We start from the raw sequence: 19,991 nt of genomic DNA on the forward strand, positions 1-19,991 counted from the left end.
ATAACATGTTCAATATTTTTGGTTGGCATAATTTTCCACTCTCTTGTTTTATAATTTGATCAACTAATATACTGCAAATTAAAGTCATTGCTTGACATCTTATCCCTTTAATGGAAAACTGAGATGATATAAGTTTGCACGAGATGAGAATAATTTTTGAATGTGTATATTGATGTAACATAAAAGCGTAATGTTGGTAATTAGTATGTATGCCAAATATTTCATAAAAAATATTAGGGTAGATTATAGCCACATTTCGTGAGATTTGTCTTAATTATAAATATATTTTTAATAAAATTAAAAATTATAACTTTCATACATAATGTATGTAAACCCTTAAATGCTTGCTCGAGAAGTGAAAAAGTACAAAAGTATCCTCAAATAAAACAAAAAAGATTATTGTTGAAAAAAAGAAAAGGTTTTTATTGAAATATCAAGAATTGGTGCCCAATTATAAACCATCAGATCATTGCTCTCCAGAAACGACCTTGACTCTCGTTTATGAACCCTCCCCTCTATCTCATCAAGCCTCAGCCATCGATCGTGAGGTTATTTTGGACATACGGCTCTCTAGCTATTAGTTCATGTTGTCTTTTCAATTCACTCTTATTTGCATTTTTCCATCAGTGTAGTTTCAAATCTTTTTTTTTTTTTTTTTAAATGGATGATCATCGCTTAAAATTGCGTTGAGAACATAATTGATCATGAGATGGAATCCTACTAGATGGGGTTACACAAACTTCAAGTAGGATAATTATAATTTTTAATTTAATATTAATGTATTTATAATTAGAACAAATCTAAAAAAAGTATAAATATAATTGATCCAAAATATTGTTTCACAACGGAAGTAGTGGAACAGAACCCATACACAATCACACTACCAAAAAATGACCCATACACAATCTTGCACAATCAAATTTACTTATGATTAATTAATATTTGTTATTGTCTTAATTATGATCAAAATATTTATTATAATGATTCTTGACTATATAAAATCATCTGTCATGAATTTTTAACTATGCCTAATATTTTGACCTCTATTTTGGTCTCGACTACTGAAATAATGTTTAAAAGCCACTTTGCATAACTGGAGGTACTGTCTATTTTACCATAACCTTTTATTTTAACTATAATAATTGACCAGAATATTATTTTTGAAGTGGTAATTGCATACATGATTACATCAATATTTCAATAAATTGAGCAATACGTCAATTCATATTACAAGAAAATGGCTCAATAGCTGGAGAAAAAACCCCTGTGTCAAGCTAATTACAAAGTAAAATTCCTATTGCTAATTTATATAATGCAATACAAGAAACTTACTTGCTAATGAAGTTAGCAACGAAAGTTTACTTGCTAACAAATTTAGCAATGAAAATTTACTTGCTAACGAATTTAACAACAAATTATTTGAAATATATATTAAAGAATGTATATTAGCGACGACAACTTGCTAATTAGGTCAACGCTAATTTTAACATCAATTTTTTCGTAGCTTTTTGAGTTATTTTTTGTAGTGTCAATCAATGCTAGATATATAACTGTTGGATGAATCTACCAGTAGTAAGCCTAATGAATCAAAACCCTCATTTACATTATAGGAGATTGTGGGTTTAGTAAACCCTTATACAGACCAATATTATAAAAAAAAAAGAAAAACAACAAAAATAATAATTAAAAGATTTAAAAGAAACAGTAAAGAAATAATAGAAAAAATCGAAAGGAATATTTAGCTCAGGGACCAAATCCGGTACAGGGGAGCCCAAACACCACCCGACGTTTAGCAACCCCTCACAGTAGCAAAGCCTAGAAAAACCACCAAGGCTCAGTCCACTAAGAACCACTCAAGAAACCACTCAGATTTCCACTAAGGAATTTGATCACAAAGAACTTTTAATTGGAAGAAAGAAAGAGATAGAAGTTTTTCTGGTTGTTCTTTAACATCAGAAATCACCAAAGGTATATATAAGGGGACGACGTGGATTTCAGAGAGAGAGAAGAACGGCGGAGGAAGAAAATTAAGAAGAGAGAGAGAGAGAGAGAGAGAGAGAGAGAGAGAGAGAGAGAGAGAGAGAGAGAGAGAGAGAGAGAGAAGAAGTGAAAGAGACGAGGAGACAGACAAATTAGGGTTAGAGTTTCTACCTGCTAAAGAATGAGGTATATATAAAAGGGGAACCGGGTCGGGGAGTGGGCCACTCACGACTTGGAGGTGGTCGGATAAAAATAATTTTTTCTTCCAAGGACCAACATTAGATGTCAAGGGGTCGAGGTATCTACATTCTTTCCGAGCAGACAAATAGAAGAAACCCCAATCCTCAGATCTCTTTGAGGTCGTAAAAGAATATAGCGACCAAAAGTTGTCGAAGTTGGGCTCAAAACGGTGGACCCTCATGATAATAATGAAAAAGAATAATGTGGCAGATAGAATTAGGTGACAACTGCATAGGGCACAAACCCAAACGACTAAGGATTTGGGCTACATAAAGAGCTAGAGGTTAGCGTAATCCGACCTCAAAATGATGAAGGGAAAAAGCACAGAAACCAAGAGGTCGGTGCATGCGATCAAATGACCTAGGTATAATGATCTCATAGCTATTAGGGATGAAGAACTTATCCTTTATACTTTGGATTTTTAACTTCACAGTGCTAATTATACCAGTCCAAGGACTATGCTCTAGCATAGATTGGAAATTTTCATAAGTAGGGACCTCTTCAGGATCGGACCCTTCTACCTGGCGACCATGTTGTGACCTATTTCTAGATGGACCCTCAAGAAGAGCTGGGGGTATATCCGTATGAGTGGAGGAAGCAATAGATGCAGAATTGGAACCAGAGTTAGAAGACTTTGAAGGAGACATGGTACCTTAGAAATGACAAGGTCGAAACCGGAGATGAGAAACTGGATTGAATGATTGAAGGCAACGATCACGGATAGATGATGAAGTCGGTAGGATTTTTTCAAATGAGAAGACTGTATATATAAATAGGAGGTGGGTAGGTACTTCATAGAGTTAGCCATCCCTGGGGCGACGTGTGGTAGTGCGCAGATCGATACTCCCGTTACCAGTCGTCACGTGTTGTCTCAAAAATCAAGACGGCCGTACTGCTAGCTGAAATAGACCTTTCGACTTCTTCAGTGTAATTAATTACACTTAGGAACTGGGGTAGTAATGATGAGGGAGGAATTACTAAATGACCGATATAACCCTCATTAAGGGTAAAAACGGGATTTTGCACCACTAAGTCAACTCGTCTTCAGATAAGGCAGGAAGAGAGAAATCCGTGAGCATGATTCATGGCCAGGATCACAGATTTTGGCCCCGAGCGCGATCTAAGTGCCTAATTAGCGACGGGCCGTCCAATTGAAGACTCAATGCCCAAGATCATGACATATGGCAACTCATTATAATAAGTTCTAGCTATATAAATATATAGAGCTCATACCAGAAAAAAGGTAATTGAGATTCTTATGAACCTAGATATTCTTTATCACATATTTCGACCTACAATCTAACTTGAGCATCAGAGTGTCTTCATCGGGGACCGGCCCCACTAGCCTAACGTGTTTTCTGATCCTCAGGAAATATATAAGATTGGGAGCACCGTGGTGGGGTCGCGATCGTAGATCTACATCATCATATTCTAGTCCGATCAGATACCTTCTTTATATAATAATTCTAGGGCCTGTTTATACTGAAGTGGCCTAATTTCTTATGCCATAAACTAGTTTTATCATCTTTCAGAGCAGCAAGAATATCATATTTCACAGAGTAAGCATATAAAATTCTTTTTCTTTCAGCTCTAAGAATAATCATACATCCTTTCATTATTTTCATAATTCCTTTACCCCATCTATCTCAAATCCTTCTTCTTCTAGGACAATACAAAAAATCAAATTATGGCATAATTCAATAACATGCCTTGTATTTTTCGTGGTTAACTTATAACCAATTTCGAAAGTTAAGCATATGTCATCAAGACATTTTATTTCACAAAGTTCTTCATTAGCCATGGACACACAACCAAAATTTTCAGATTTATAATTTGTGAAAATTACTCTAAAAGGAGTCACACGAAATGTACAACCAGAATCAATTAACCATTCATTTAAATTTAAAGAAGATTGATTAGAATTAACATCACATACCATATAGACCTCTCTAGAATTTTCTTCAGTGATTACATTTGCATCTTCTTTATTTTTATCTTTTTTGACTTTTTACAGTCTTTTATGTAATGACCTTTACCACCACAACTATAATATCTTCTTTCTCTAGTGTCTTTCATGCCTAGTTCTAGACTTTGATCTACTTCTACTTCTACCTTTACTATGTCTTCTATGTTAATATTCAAAGTTTCTATTCTTTGTTCTTCCCCTAACGTGATTTACCTCACTTTAGACCTGACTAGATTTATTTGTTTTAAAATCCATTTATTTACTTTTTAACCCATTAATCACAGAACCTAAATTAATATTATCTCTACCATATTTAATAGCAGCTTTAAAATCACTATAGGCTTCAAGAATAGCATTTAATAAAATAATAGGAGAATAATCATCAATGTTTTATCTCCTGTTAGTTTAATATCATGAATTAGTTTTGTAAAATCATTCAAACTTTCATTCAATGTTTTTGGATAAATCCAGTTTATAATGAAAAAAAATTTCAAGTAAAAACAGCTTACTAGGTAACGAAATTTCAGTATATAATTCTTCTAATTTATTTCATAAGTCTTTAGTTGTATTTTGTTTTCCTACTTTTCTTAAAACAATATCAGAAAAGTTTAAAATTATAGAACAATAAGCATATTCATCATTTTCTATTCTTTTTTCTTCAGAAATATTTTCAAAATATTTACCATCAATGACTTTAAAAACCTTTTGTTGAATTAAAATTCCTTTTATTTTTTGTTGTCAAATTGAAAAATTTGTTTTTCCATCAAAAGGGTGCAAGTTATAACCAACCATAAAAAAAGAATAGTAATAGAGTTAACAACAAGAAGAAATATTACCAAATATAGAAATATAACAGAAGACAAATATTATTAACAGATAAAATGAAAACCTTAGCTTAACCTCAGCTAGATACCCGACAGCCTCAAGGTCTCGCCCAAGTGAGGGATAAGCAAGGTAAATGGTCTTGATCGAAGAAAATAAACACTAAGTAGGAAAAGAGAACACACTAAGCATATAAAATTTTTCAGACCCAAAAAGCAGAAAAGATTTTTGCACACAGCGAGAATCACAAAACTAAAATATCAGATTTTCATAAAATAACCACACTAAGCTATTTTTGGCACAAAGCGTAATCAAAAGGATATTTCACAGCAAGATAATAAAATAAGAACGATTTTACCGGCACCGGAGAAAGAACCCGATATCTCTAATACCACTCTTGGACGAATCCACAAGTAGTAAGCCCAATAAATCAAAACCCTAATTTAGTATTGCATGAGATTATGAGTTTAGGAAACCCTTATACAGACCAATATTACAAAATAGGAAAAACAATAAAAATAATACTTAATAGATCTAAAAGAAGCAGTAAAAAATAGTATAAAAAATGGAAAGGAATATTTGGCTCAGGGACTAGATCCGGTATAGGGGGACCCAAACACCACCCAACGGCCGGCAACCCCTCCGAGTTGTAAAGCCCAAAAAAACCACCAAGATTTAGTCCACTGAGAACCACTCAGATTTCCACTAAAGAATTTGTTCACAAAGAACTTTTAATCGGAAGAAAGAAAGGGATAGAAGTTTTTTCTTGTTGTTCTTTAACATCATAAACCACCAAAGGTATATATATGTGGAAGACATTGATTTCAGAGAGAGAGAAGAGCCGCGAAGGAAAAAAATCGAGAAGAGAGAGAGAGAGAGAGAGAGAGAGAGAGAAGTGAAAGAGACGAGAAGACGAAGAAATTAGGGTTAGGATTTTCACCTGCTAAAAAAATAGGTATATATAAAAGGAGAGTCGGGTGGCTGAAGTGGATTGAACCAAAGGAATGGGTCAAGGCAATTTATTAAGCTGAGTCACCAGGTGTGATATTCAGGGTGAATTTGGCTGGACCTACCTTTTGGATCATGGACCATATTTTATAATAATAAATTATAATAATTCATATAAAATAAAATAAATATACACACATTCAATAAGACTTGAACTTATTCACGAGAGCTAAGACTTGACTCAATAGAAAATCATATATATGCCATGCTCAACGTATGTAATATATACACATAGAAAGAGAGGGAGAGAAAAAAGTGGGGCTTGAAAGATAGTTTGATGCTTTTAAGAAGTGTACTTAGAACATATCCGAATTTGCCAAGACAGAGAAGCTTGTACGAGAAAATTAAGCAGCCTCCAATTGGCCCTCCACTCCTTTAATTATTACAATTCTCTTTCATCGTAATTCCAAAACCACAACAAATCATATCGAATTCCGGGGGGACAATGCACAAATTTTGTTGCAAGAATCTATAAAAAGGATAAGATTTTATATTTCTTTTCATGATTTGCAAATGATTCTTTTCACCTCGTATGTTATTATTTGTGGAACCCATTAAATATCCTTATATTTTTAAATGTAGTCTTAATCTGTATACTAAGAATTTTATCTGAGACAATTTCCACATTAAATATTATTATTACTTAATATTTTATCGTTAATATAATAGTGGTTTGTATTGGTCTAAACGTACCATATTATTATTACTTCGAACATGCATAAAAATAAAACGTGATTAAACTTCGATACGAAGCCATTATGATACAAGATTCAGATCAAAACCCTGAATTATAAAATAATATTACATCTCTTCATTTAACACATGTAGTGTTAAGTACATCATATACATATATATGACAATATGTATACTAAATAAAATATGAAGATGCATTATTTTACAATAAAAGACTCGAATAATAAAACCTCAACATTTGATTCTCCAACTGATGTAATGTTTGTGCACTATTGTGTCATATTTCGTATATGATTTTCTATTTTGTGAATATTCTGTTGCATCTTATATTTCATTTAATATATGCACGTTACGTGTTCACAAATTCTATACATTATTATTTTTTTTTTAAAACTTTTATTTGAACACATAGCATGTATGTATATATTAATTGAAATAGAAAATATAAAATAATTTAAAATAGAAAATCGGAGATATTCCCAAATAAAATTACAAGGTAATAAACTCCACTTGTTTTTGGTCAGTATCAATATATTCTGTGCTCCATTACTTTCACAAGAGCATTTCATTATTAAAGAGTAGGAATTACATGCCAACTAAGTGTGGTTCAAGTTACTGAGCATATTGATAGGGGAAATAGAATGAATAAACCCCAAAGGATATCAATTTGATTACTGAGTGTCAATGGATAGGATAAAATTCTATCTAAATTTGTACCGATGAAAGATTTCATCTGATCAAATAATACACATATATGGATCTTTAGACCCAATGCCATTGTTTTGGACCAATGTTTTGAGTTTGCGTAGGGTCTGGATCCAATTTTTTTTCTTAATAATGTTGTTGGATAATATTTGATATTTTTATTTAAGAAAAAATAATTAAAAAACTAAATATTAAATTAAATTTCTTTCTTTTTATTTTCTATTTTTATCTATAATTTATCGATAAATTCAGAATTATTATGATCAATTCATAAATAACTCTTTTTCGATAATTTTTTAAAAATAATATATCACTTATAATACCGTTTACAAAATAATCTAATAATACTATTCAATCTACACATTTTAATAGCAATTGGATTTAATATTATAAAACTTTCAAATTTAATTTTACCACTTCGAGTCTTCAACAAAGCATTATTGTTAATCAAGATATTAAAAATATATCTAGCAAGGCTAGCACGATAATATATTTATATAACTGATTATTTAATTCTTTATTGATTAAAAAAATATACTTAGTTGAAGAATTACACGATAAATAATGTTATGATGTCTTAAATTTTTTAGATTTATTCACTTGAATGTAGATCAATTGAAAAGTAATAATGTAATTGAATTGGGTAAAAAAATATTTTTGGGTCCAAATTGGGTATTTAGATCCATGAATATTGATGTGTAGAGACTCAATCTATATTTTCTTAATAGGTCTGGGTTTGGGCCTGGTCTAATAATATTTGTTGGGTCCAGATCTGAGATTGGGTATTAATCTATGGGTTTGAGTAGGGTCTTACCCTACCCACTAACACCCCTAAATTTAACCCATATGATTCAATGACATGAATTGGTAACTGTTGATCTCAAACCCATTCGATGACTATTTAAATGACACGTGGCTAGTACGATTTCTGGCACATAAGCTTCTATAAATACTGATTGAATCATTTCCCAAGTTATATCTTTTATTACTATCAAATCGCACTCTGCAACCCCTATAACATTGAACTCAATATATACTAACTTAAGTATCGAATGATTTTAGATAGAAACCACTCTATCAAACCTAATGATTTTGTGTTTTAGACTAACCTTACTCATCCAAATAAAAATAATCAACCTGACCCGTATCGCAAAAAGTCGTCAAATTATCACCAAATTCTTGAAGACGTCGATCCAAATCACATATATATATATATATGTATAAAAATAATACGTGTGATTCGTAAATTGATTGGACATGTAATTTGAAAGAATACATTAAACGAGACCTTTTAGGTTGTTTATTTTAATTTTCTTTAATGTGGTTGGATTAATTTAAAAGTGATTAGATCTGAAATACGTACGTCTCTCGATACTTATATATGTATAGCACAAAATTCACAATTTTTTATGTGGGTCGTGCCTAACACAGACATGACTCGAGTCTTAGAATGTCGACAACGTACGACCATATAGTATCTTAACAATATGAGACGTGTAAGTTATGTAATGAGTTGATGTAATAATTCTATGTAAATACTTGCACTAAAATAATTGAGAAAGAGCGTGTATTATTACTTTATATGATGTCAAATTTGAATGTCGCGACGTCCTCATGTGGACTACTCTAATCTTTATATTTTCTATTTAATTTAATTCTTAATACTTGTATGGATCCCTTTTGGCTCCATTTATTTTGTGTTATGAGATAATTAATTGATGGGATACATTATAATTGAATTTAAAAAAAAAAAACCTCGAAAATAATAGCTCGTTTGCTTAGTTATGTTGTAGTGTTCGGATGAAAAATTATCTTTGTTTACTCTGAAGTATAATTTTAGGATGACGATTAAATTTACTCTATTACCCTAAAAAACGCATAAGAAAAAGGAGCATCAGACTTTGAGAGGGAAACATGCAAGGGCTATTTTGTAAAATACAATAAAAGAATTTGGATATTGTAATAATTTTATCACTTATCCGAATGGGTTTGGGCTCGATGCCAATCGGGGTCAAACAGTAATTAAGTCCGACCCTTATGATCCTTCCAAGTAAACGGCCATAACATCTAGATAGGAAAATAGACAGAGCCTTCGATAGCGATATGATATGAGTTATTTGAATGATAGAATAAATCGTGTAAAAAGGCTTTTGCAAGAACCCCAACTCCCCATATGCATAAGTAAACAAACAATGAAAATGTATAAATCTACTTATTCAACCCAAGTAAACACCACCGTAATTGATTAATCATTCCAACCCCGCAAAGCAAATTGGATTAAAAAAACAAAGAGATCAATGATTATTCCAAAAATATTGAAATGTTCCAAAGTTGCTGACCTTGTTATAGAAATCATGCAGAACAAAATTGTTGTGAGAAAATCAAAATCTTTGCACCATAAATTACTGTGGTAATAAAGATCGGTCTTTGTCACACCCATTATATTGTTTGAATCTTTGTCGAGGTACTTGGTTGGCCTGGACGAACGTCCTAACTCGTATATTGATCCTTATGTTGTTGGATTTTGAATATCAGAGACAGTAGATCAACTACATACAGAGACATTGATTGATAAACAAGTATAGACGCAATCTTTCGAGAAAAATGAATTAGAGGTCGTGAGTGCTAACCGTTGCTTTCTTATTTTTGTGACTGAAAAATATAAAAAATACAGATTCATGCACATAAAATAAGGTTAATATATATATATATATATATATATATATTTGAGTGGTCAAAATGTATATATATAGAGAAAAATGCAAGCAACCCCTTATGATATCGCAAATGAGCAAATTATCTTCTTATAAAAAAAACAAATAACGATTTATCTCCTTATACTTTTTAAAATACAATAGTTTACCTTCCTATATTTTTTTAAAATGAAGCAATTTATCTCCTTGTATAAGCAGGTCAATTGTTTTATTTTAAAAAGTACAAAGGGGTAAATTGCTTTATTTTTTTTTCAGAGGATAATAATGTACTTATTTTCAATAACACAGATGGTAAATTGCTGTTCACCCTCTATGTATATATATATATATGAATCTTGATAAACTTAAAAAACTATGGTGTATATGTATAGGAATATAATTGGATGCATTGTCCTCCATGCAAAGCATCCAAAGTGACCAAATTAAAAAAGCATGTTACTTTAATTACTTAAGAATAGTGTATTCTTATGCTCTTTTATTTGAAGCTTGGTATCCATCTTATTATTTCCCTTTTTCAGCCCACAAAAGCTACTTCCTAACTAGCCGCCATTACCCCACATAATGCATCTACCTTTACGTACCTTTCATGAATAATTATCATATATCATTATTATTTACTAGATATATACATACAAGGAAAATTTAAGTATAAATAATTATACTCTAATTAACTAATTAATTAGATATAAGTAGTTTAAATCATAATTATAACATCAATATTCATATATCGTGTGATCGAAAAATTCATATATATTAATAACATGAGATCATCCCGACAAGAGGCATAATTTTGAGAATACGCGCACGTACGGGAAATTACATACATAGATTCTTGAAATTTATTCGAGGGAGAATTTTTTAATATTTTTTGGGGGTAAGATTTAATTGAACTATTAATGTATATCTTTATTGTTAAATAATAGTATTGTGTTTTTTTATAATTAAAAATTGACGCATCTATAGAAACACGTGATATTTCCAATCAAATTAGCATATTTTAGAAACAAAAGTCGTCAACTTGCCATTCTTTTTATATTATTGTCCTTTATTGACAAATTGAATTTCTATAATAAATCAAAATTGCCACTCTATTATATGTATAGGACAAAAATTATAATTTTTTCAGCAAGAAAAGCTACTTATAATTGATGATTAATGTAATATATGGTGTCTATATACATTTACCCGACCAGAACTAAAATTACGTAACGGGTCATGCAAAGTACATTTATGTGCATGAAATTGCACAAATCGAAGCACAAGAAAGCTGTATAACAGTGTTAGTGCCTCATATATAGTATATATATCTATATATATATACACATTGTAAAATTACATTTTTTGTCTAATAACTTTAAGTTATTAACATTTTTTATTTTGTAACTTATTGAATTTGCATATTTAGTCTTTTTTTTTCCACGAATTTAATCGTAAATATTTTATATTTGGTCTTTTTTTTAAATAAACTTAGTCCTGTATTGACAATTTTATTTCTAACTCATAGTTACATGACGAAAAATGACAGTTATTACAGTGTGAAGGGGAACAAAATTGTCAAAATATGACTAAATTTATCAAAAAAAGGACCAAATATAAAATGTTTATAACTACGTTCATAATATATATTTATATATATAAATAAACTAAATTATAAAATCAAAAATACTAACCAACTAAAAATTACATTACCCTAAATATAATTTCGCCTATATACATAAAGCAAATATGTTGCTCCCATGTCAAGTTCATCATCTACTCTCTCTCTCATCCATTTCTCTCTCTAGAATCGATAAAGCAAACCAGAATCACTCAAATCTATAAAGAAAACCAACAATCCTAGCCATGCAGCAAACAAAAAAGAAAACCTCAAAGTGCTCTCACATACATGCACCACTATTAGGTACACTCATACAAACCCAGATATAAAATCTAATTTTCTTACATTTTTCTATTATTTCCGACACATTCTTGTGTCGTTGACGAGTATATAAACACGGGAGTTGGGTTGAACAGAGAGAGAGATGAGTAGTACTAGCGAGTTCCTGAAGGCGTTTCTCCGGCTGCTCTTCTTGCTAGGAGTCGTTCGGTTCTTGATCGTTGGGGCTAGTGGTCGTGGAGCCGGTGTACGGAAAACGAAGGACGGTGCTACCGGACTAGCCAACGGTGGACGTCGGGCCGGTGTAAATGTGAATTTGCATGTTGATCATGGGGAGGTGAGTGCGGGGTTAGGGAGGAGGACGGATAGGGTTCTTTCAAAGGTTGAAATCAACTACATGAGCAAAAGGAGGGTTCCTAATGGCCCTGACCCCATTCATAACAGGTGTGTCTGTGGTTTTCAATCTCCTTTACATACTCATATTTCCTTGACATGTTATATTCAGCGCTCCTGATCTTAGGTCCAAATACACAAATATCTTATTCTCTTTATAAATTTATAAGTACACTATTTGAGTTTGTAGTTGTAATTACAAGTAACTCTGGTATACATTATATTGACACCGGCCCCCTTAGAGGGCTGTATCTGTAATTTGCAAAGAACACGATGTTTAGGTATTTAGATTTAAATTCAAGAAGTGTCGATATAATTTATCCTATACTTCGGTACAAATTACCTAAAATTGCTTCATCTTCTTGATTCTTGAAAATTGATAAATATATATTACTAACTCAATAATTACCATATGAATGTCTAATTAAAAATTAGGTTTGCAGCTGTTAACAGTCTCTAAATCCTCTACTCCAATCTCCCATTTCATTTTGTATCTCATATATCATACATTCTAGAGAAAATATGCATGCATTTTTATTATGATTAATTATCATAATTAAAAATAAAAAATTATATGATATTAATTAATTGTGGCTGCACATTGAGTATTAGCCGTTGTTTTTGCATGGGAACCATAAAATATTGGCCGGCTAAAAACCATGACAAATATAAACTAATTATAGTTCAAATTTAAATTAACTTTCGTTTGATCATAATAAATAGTATTGATTTACTGTGATTTTAAGATATAATAATTTATAATGTAGGAAACAATTATTTTTTTTATATATGTCAAATATATATTTTAAAGAATAATTTATACTAACTGAGCAGTGAGTATTGCTGTGTGGTGCATGTTAATTATATATATTAGCAAATAAAGCAAAAAAAAATAAAAGAGTTCTCCCTCTTTATCCTCTCTTGATCAGATTTATTAAAGTTCATAATTTAAACATTTAATTTTTGTATTTTCTGCACTTTTGAGGGTTTCAACCTTTTTATGCTGCATCTTTTCTTTTTGTGTTCCCTTTTTCACCCCTCCTTTATTGTTACACTAAGCACTTTGCCCAACAAAAAATAAGTACCATAGCTTTATAAATGCCCCCACACTAGTGGTATTTTTGGGAACGGAAAAATGCAATTTTCGTCCCATAATTGTGTGGGAGTGACAATTTTGGTTCACTTCACTTTTAATTTGTAATAAAGGATAACAATTTTAAAAAAGTAACACATATGAGACAATTTCCATCGGGAACTGTCAATTTACATGCTTGACACGTGACAACCCATTTTTCCTGATAAAATTGGCATTTATAAAAAGAAATTGGACCAAATGTACTACTTTTTTTTTTAAATATATATATATATATTGTCACTAATTGCAAAATTCGAACCGGGACAGACCAAAAGTGCTATCCCCAAATTATAGGACGAAAAATGAATTTCTCCAAAAAGGAATTTTATGCTATATATCTAGTGATTAATTATTTGTCTTGGAATTATATTATAAAGTAAATTTCTCATACTAGCTATTATATATACTTTAACAACTCATATTCTTAGATACATAATATGTTTTTTTTTTCTTTGGGACTTAAAAATTGTGTTATGTATGAATATTCTTAGGGTGTGTTTGTCAATAGCTTTTACTTTCATAGTTAAAATAAGGTGTAAGCTTAATTGTAGTGAAAGTTAGGAGTGTAAGTGAAAAAGTTGATAAAAAAAAAAAAAAGTCGAAGTTGGAGCGTTTGAAAAAATAATTTAATATATATAATTTTGTCAAAAAGTTGCAGAAATTGATAAGGAGTCACATATAACTTTTAGTTTAAATCAGCTTAATTTAAACAGTTCAAAAGCAGATATTTCAAATCAAAATATTCAGCTTATACTAAGCAAAAAACACTGGTGCGCACTTCTTTTAATTACTGTAAACACCTCCTTAATTTGTTCAGACTTTGACGTATATACATGTACGATCTTTTTATTTCTTCGAAAAAATGATCAATTTTTTTCCTTTTTTTTTATCATATATCATGAATTAATTATTTAATATGTGGAAAAAGTATTATTTTAATCCGCTAAGTATGCCTAATTTTAATTTTAGTCCAATAACTATGTCCATCTTTGTTTAGATCCAATAACTTATGAAATTGCTTACTTTTAGACCTCTGGCAGATTTTCGGACAATTTTACCCTTATGAGTACATATGGACTAAAACTGCCTTTCAAAAATTTGCATAGGGGTAAAATTTATCCGAAAATCTGCCAGAGGACTAAAAGTAAGCAATTTCGTAAGTTACTGAATCTAAACAAAAATGAACATAATTATTAAATTAAAATTAAAAGTAAACATACTTAGCGTACTAAAATAATACTTTTCCTTTATATGTACATATACCAAATAAATTATCAAACTAATGAATCAATTTAACATGTTGTAACAGAAGAGCTGGCAACTCTCATCAACCACCAGCCCAAGCTTAATTAATTAAGCTGCAGGAGAAATTGGAGAAGCTTCAACACAAATAATTAGAAAGTGGCTCAGATATATATATATGTGCATGCCTTCTCCTATGTATTTCCTCAAGTAGGATATGAGTTTTGTTGACTATTAATACTTGAGAAATCTTAGCTTGTTCAAGCTTTTTTTTTCCAACTATCAGCTTAAAAAAAGTTTGAGAGGGGGTAAAGTTTGATGCAAGCAACTTGCAGGATATTGCAAATGAGCAGATCCGAAAAAAATGCAAGTAATTTTTTTGTGATATTGCAAATGAGTAAATGACTCCCTATTGAAAAAAATTACAATTTACCCCTTGTGTTGTTTAAAATTCGCAATTTAGCCTCTGTGTGTTTTTTTTTTTTTTTTAGACCGAGCAATTTACCTCCATAGATAGGGGTAAAGTACATAACTTTTAGAAAAATACAGAGGGGTGAATTGCTAGTTTTTTCATAGGGGGTAATTTGCTAATTTGTAACATCATAGGGGATAAATTGCATTAAATCCGAGCAGATTACCCTCCTATGAAAAAAATAACATACGTCTTTATATTTTTTTAAAAATGAAGCAATTTACCTCCTTAGACTCTATTTTAAAAAATACAAGATGATAAATTAGATTTTTTTTTCCGTAAAGAGTAATTTATTTATTTATAATATCATAGGAGATAAATTGCATTAAATCCTTAAAAAAATCTGAGAAAAATGAGAGGAAATTGTTGTAGAAAGTATATATGCCCGTTCCCAAATTTTTTAGTATTATTGAAATATATTTTTATTTTTCTTTAGAAAAAAACGAGCAATTTTCTTGGTGTTTAATACAGAACAAGAAGAAAGTTACTACAACATAGGTACTCGTATGTTTGGTAACTGATGGAGCGTGCATTTGGTCATCTTGATCAGATGCTTCACGCCATATTCTGTGTTCCTTGGTTGAAATTTTACAATTTTGTTTGTTTTTGGTTGAAATTTTTAAGATTTTGATGTGAAAATATGTCCCGCCAGAAATCAGTGAATATTAGACTTATTTGTTGATCAGACCCCTTGTCCCATCCAACGTGAGACGATAACAAATGCAAATCCATTGTCTTAATTAATTAACCCATACGAGGTATCCGAAATTGGCACAAATTAAATCCGATCCTCACATACCACGTCAGATAATGTGGCATGCACGTATCAATTTCAACCAAACATCCTTACAACATATAAAAATTATTCACTTTGGCCTAAGCCTCGTAATTTTGTCCTGAAACGATACTTCATTACGGATGAAGAAACTTCATATTTGATTAAAAAATATATATATATACAATTTTGGTCCTACAGTAAATTCTAGAGAGTGAAGATATTTTGGATCAAATTTTTTGAAAGCCCAATACTTAAGTGTTGACATGACTGATGATACGAAATTTTCAAATCAAATTTAGCCAAAAATGACTAAAATTGTCAGGACTTTTAAAATTACATAATTAAATTACTAAATTTATTTTAAATAGAACTAAAATTACCACCCATATCTTACAGGATGACATTGCTTTTTCCCATTTAAATTTATATGTTGCTGAAATCCATTGTCTTTCATTCAATATAGGACAATAGTACACACTCAATATCAATAACCTATCCTATAACTAATACAATGTGGTGCTAATAAGGGAAAATTCCATTTTTCAACCCATAATTTAAATTTAGTATATTTTTAAGTCGGGAAAAGTATTATTTTAGTCCGCTAAGTATGCCTAATTTTAATTTTAGTTCGATAACTATGTCCATTTTTGTTTATGTTCAGTAACTTACGAAATTGTTTATTTTTAGTCTTCTGGCAGATTTTTGGACAATTTTACCCCTATGAGTGCATATGGACTAAAATTGCCTTTCAAAAGTTGCATAGGGGTAAAATTGTCTGAAAATCTGTTAGAGGACTAAAACTAAGCAATTTCGTAAGTTACTGGACCTAAACAAAAATGAACATAGTTATTGGACTAAAATTTAAATTAGGCATATTTAGCGGACTAAAATAATACTTTTCCCTTTTAAGTCACATTGTATACAAAATTCTCGAAAATAGTCTCATAACTTATAAAAGTCTCAATTTCAGTAATCCAACTAACTTTTGTTAGGAAATTGATGGAAAAAACTACATGCAAGTCACATGATCGTTATCATAATGGAGGGAAATGACCACGTGATCTGTACGTGGTTTTTTTCGTCAATTTTCTAAGGGTGCATTTGGATTTGAAAAAGAATTTGGAGATATGATTTCAAATAACTCCATTTGAAAATAATTTAAAACCTGTCAATATTCAACAAAACATAGTTCCAAATTAAAATTAAAAGATTCGAAATCCTTCAAATTTAGAATTATCCAAATAAATTCAAAAACTTTATTACTAAGAAGTTAAAATCCAGAATTAGAAATCCTTCAATTCAAATACAATCTAAAAGTTGGTAGGTAGACCAAAAATGATAATTTTTTAAAGTTATAGGACTATTTTAAAAAATTTTGTAATCAATGAAACTAAAAATGTACAAAATCTAAATCATAGGACGAAAAAATATAATAATATTACAAAAAAAAATATAATAATACTTTGCTTTCTCAAATCTCAACTAAAAATTCCATATCAAGTCAAAATAAATAAATATACATATATAGAAAAAAATGCAATTTACCCCCTGTGATATGAGAAACGAAAAAAAAATCTGTAGCAAACTACCCCCATCAATTTGCTTTATTTTTTCAAATATAGAGATAATTTGCTAATTTTTTTTTGTAAGAAATATTTATTCATTTCACATATTACATAGGGTTAAATTATATTTAATCCTATATATATATATATGTATTTATGTGTACGTGTGGACAGCCGCCACGCACTGTAGATATAACGGCTAATATTTTTCTACATAAAGAGTACAAATTCCGCTATCCACCTAAAGGTTAGAAATTAATTAATTAGTCCTAACTTTAGCTTTAATTAAGTTTGATTATTAGTTTAATTAATTGTAGTATGTAGTAATCATTAGCATATACATATTCCATATATAAGGCGATTACCATCGGTTAAAGGTATTTGGCAATTGGAAAAAGTTAAGTCGTAAAAGAGAAGAAAGCAAAAGTTGTGTTGGTTTTGGTTGGGGGGTTGGGTTAGTCTATTCCACCAAATTCTTTGGTGTGTGGGGATGTGAGACTGTTTTGTTCTTTGGTTGAAAATTCTCCTTCAATTTGAGTTACTATTGATTTGTAATGAGTTTTGATTTATTTTCGAGCTCAACTACTTTGATATTTTAAGGAATATTGTATTATTATTACACTAATTAAATTGAGATTAAATTGAGCTTGAAATAATTAAAAAAGAGGCTAAAATATGATGACTAAAGGAAGGAGATCAATTTACTAGGCTATTTTTCAAAAAGTACAGTGCAAAGAGCGAGAAGAAAATCTGTCACTTGAGCTCTGGTAATGGAGTGCCCTTGCTCGATCAGTTACAAATTGCTCAATAGCTCGTGCCATGGTACTCCGGCTTACTTGGAGAGGCTAGCGACACAAGGGGGTCTCTTGATGGATATTGAACCTTACCTTATGGAGAAGCTAATGGAAGTGGAGCCAGCAACTTATGTTATGGATGTTACCAATTCTGATGCTAAGGAAGTACTATTTGTTATTGAGGATGGGAAAGCGCCGGGCTGGATGACTGTACTCCATGTTTTTTCAAGAAAGCGTGGCTCATGGTAGGTGCATTGGTGGCTAGCGCTGTGAAGCAATTGCTTTATCTTGGGCTGGTTGTTGAGACAAATAAATGCCACCTTTCTTACGATAGTGCCTAAGAATCAAAATCCTTTGACAGCTGCGGGTTTTTGGCCCATTGCTTGTTACAAAATGTGATGTATAAAATCATCTCGAGGTGTTTGGGCAGCGGATGAAGCTTGTTATGAACAGACTGGTTGATATTAACCAAACCATTTTTATCCCAAAGAGAAAAATAAATGACAACGAACTGCTTGCTTAAGAGCTACTACGTGGCTATAACCGGAATCACTTACGTCATAGTTGTGTGATGAAGATGGATATTCGAAAAACCTATGATACTGTAAATTGGAATTTCTTATTTGCTGCTTTACAGTTGCTCGGATTTCTAGCAAAATTTATTAGATGGATAGAACATTATATCACCAAAGCAACTTACTCCGTTCTCTTGAATGGACAGCCTCAAAAATTCTTAATGGTGCTATGGGGATGAGGCAAGGGATTCTATCTCGCTCTATCTTTCTATGTTGGTTGTGGAGATGTTACATGCAATGATCAAGAAACACATTGATCAAGCAATAGGACTTGTGTTTCGTTGGAGGTGCTCGGAATTGGGCCTGTGTATGTTAAGTTTTGCAGATGATGCCCTTCTATATTGCAAAGTCACAGCATAGTCTTTCGATATGTTGAAGAGTGCAATTAATGAGTTTGCACAACACTTGGGCCTACACGTAAACACGGTAAAGAGTTCCATCATTTCCTCTAAATTTGTGGTTCTTCAAAGCCTCGCTCTCAAGCTCTAGCTGGCTTTCCTATGGATCAATTACCTATAAAGTATTTAGGCATCCCATTCACCTCCTCGACTTACTATTGGAGACTGATAGCACTCTGGGGTAAAATTGAGCAGCAAATTGCAGACTGGGGGACGAAGCAATTCTCCCGTGTGAGGCTCCAACTTATAAATATTGGTGTTGGCTTCATATCACCTCTATTGGTTTTCAAGTTTCGTCCTTCCGAAAGGAGTTATTAAGCGTATAGCGCAGTTGTTGTGACGTTTCGTATGGGCAGCTACAAAGGATCGAATTTAGCTAAAGTTAGCTGGGAGCATGTTTGCTAGCCTAAAGATATTAGAGGGCTTGGCATCCAATCGGCGGAATTGATGAGTAAGGCATTGATGTGCAAAGTATTGTGGGTTCTTGACAACAAGGAGGAACGATCAGTATAGTGCAAATGGGTCCTCAAACGCAGGATTAAGAACCAAATTATTTGGACTGTGAGTATCACAAAAGGCTCATGGAGTTGGAAGAAAATTATGAAGCTACAAGTTTCTCTAATGCCGGTTGTGGA

The 19,991-nt window shown here is 31.4% G+C and overlaps 1 protein-coding gene across 3 annotated transcripts; it reads left to right on the forward strand.

Moving 5' to 3' along the window:
• On the forward strand, positions 11,890–15,038 carry LOC105168179 (CLAVATA3/ESR (CLE)-related protein 25). Of its 3 annotated transcripts, none has more exons than XM_020695869.1 (3): positions 11,891–12,028; positions 12,142–12,448; positions 14,845–15,038. In XM_020695869.1, exons 1-3 carry the CDS (start codon positions 11,971–11,973, stop codon positions 14,879–14,881), a joined length of 402 nt encoding a protein of 133 aa, XP_020551528.1. In that variant the 5' UTR covers positions 11,891–11,970; the 3' UTR covers positions 14,882–15,038. The 3 variants fall into 3 exon arrangements, with proteins under 3 accessions (XP_020551527.1, XP_020551528.1, XP_011086437.1); XM_011088135.2 differs by having other exon boundaries at positions 11,900–12,028; positions 14,842–15,038; XM_020695868.1 differs by lacking the exon at positions 14,845–15,038 and having other exon boundaries at positions 11,890–12,028; positions 12,142–13,002.

Source organism: Sesamum indicum, linkage group LG8 (genome assembly GCF_000512975.1).
Source record: "Sesamum indicum cultivar Zhongzhi No. 13 linkage group LG8, S_indicum_v1.0, whole genome shotgun sequence".
Taxonomy (NCBI): domain Eukaryota; kingdom Viridiplantae; phylum Streptophyta; class Magnoliopsida; order Lamiales; family Pedaliaceae; genus Sesamum; species Sesamum indicum.

Excerpts from the sequence above, each read along its gene's own strand:
- LOC105168179 (XM_020695868.1), top strand. The coding sequence starts at position 11,971 with ATGCAGCAAACAAAAAAGAAAACCTCAAAGTGCTCTCACATACATGCA. Across the intron at positions 12,029-12,141 it reads CATACATGCACCACTATTAG|AGAGAGAGATGAGTAGTACT; the intron begins GTACACTCATAC and ends TGGGTTGAACAG.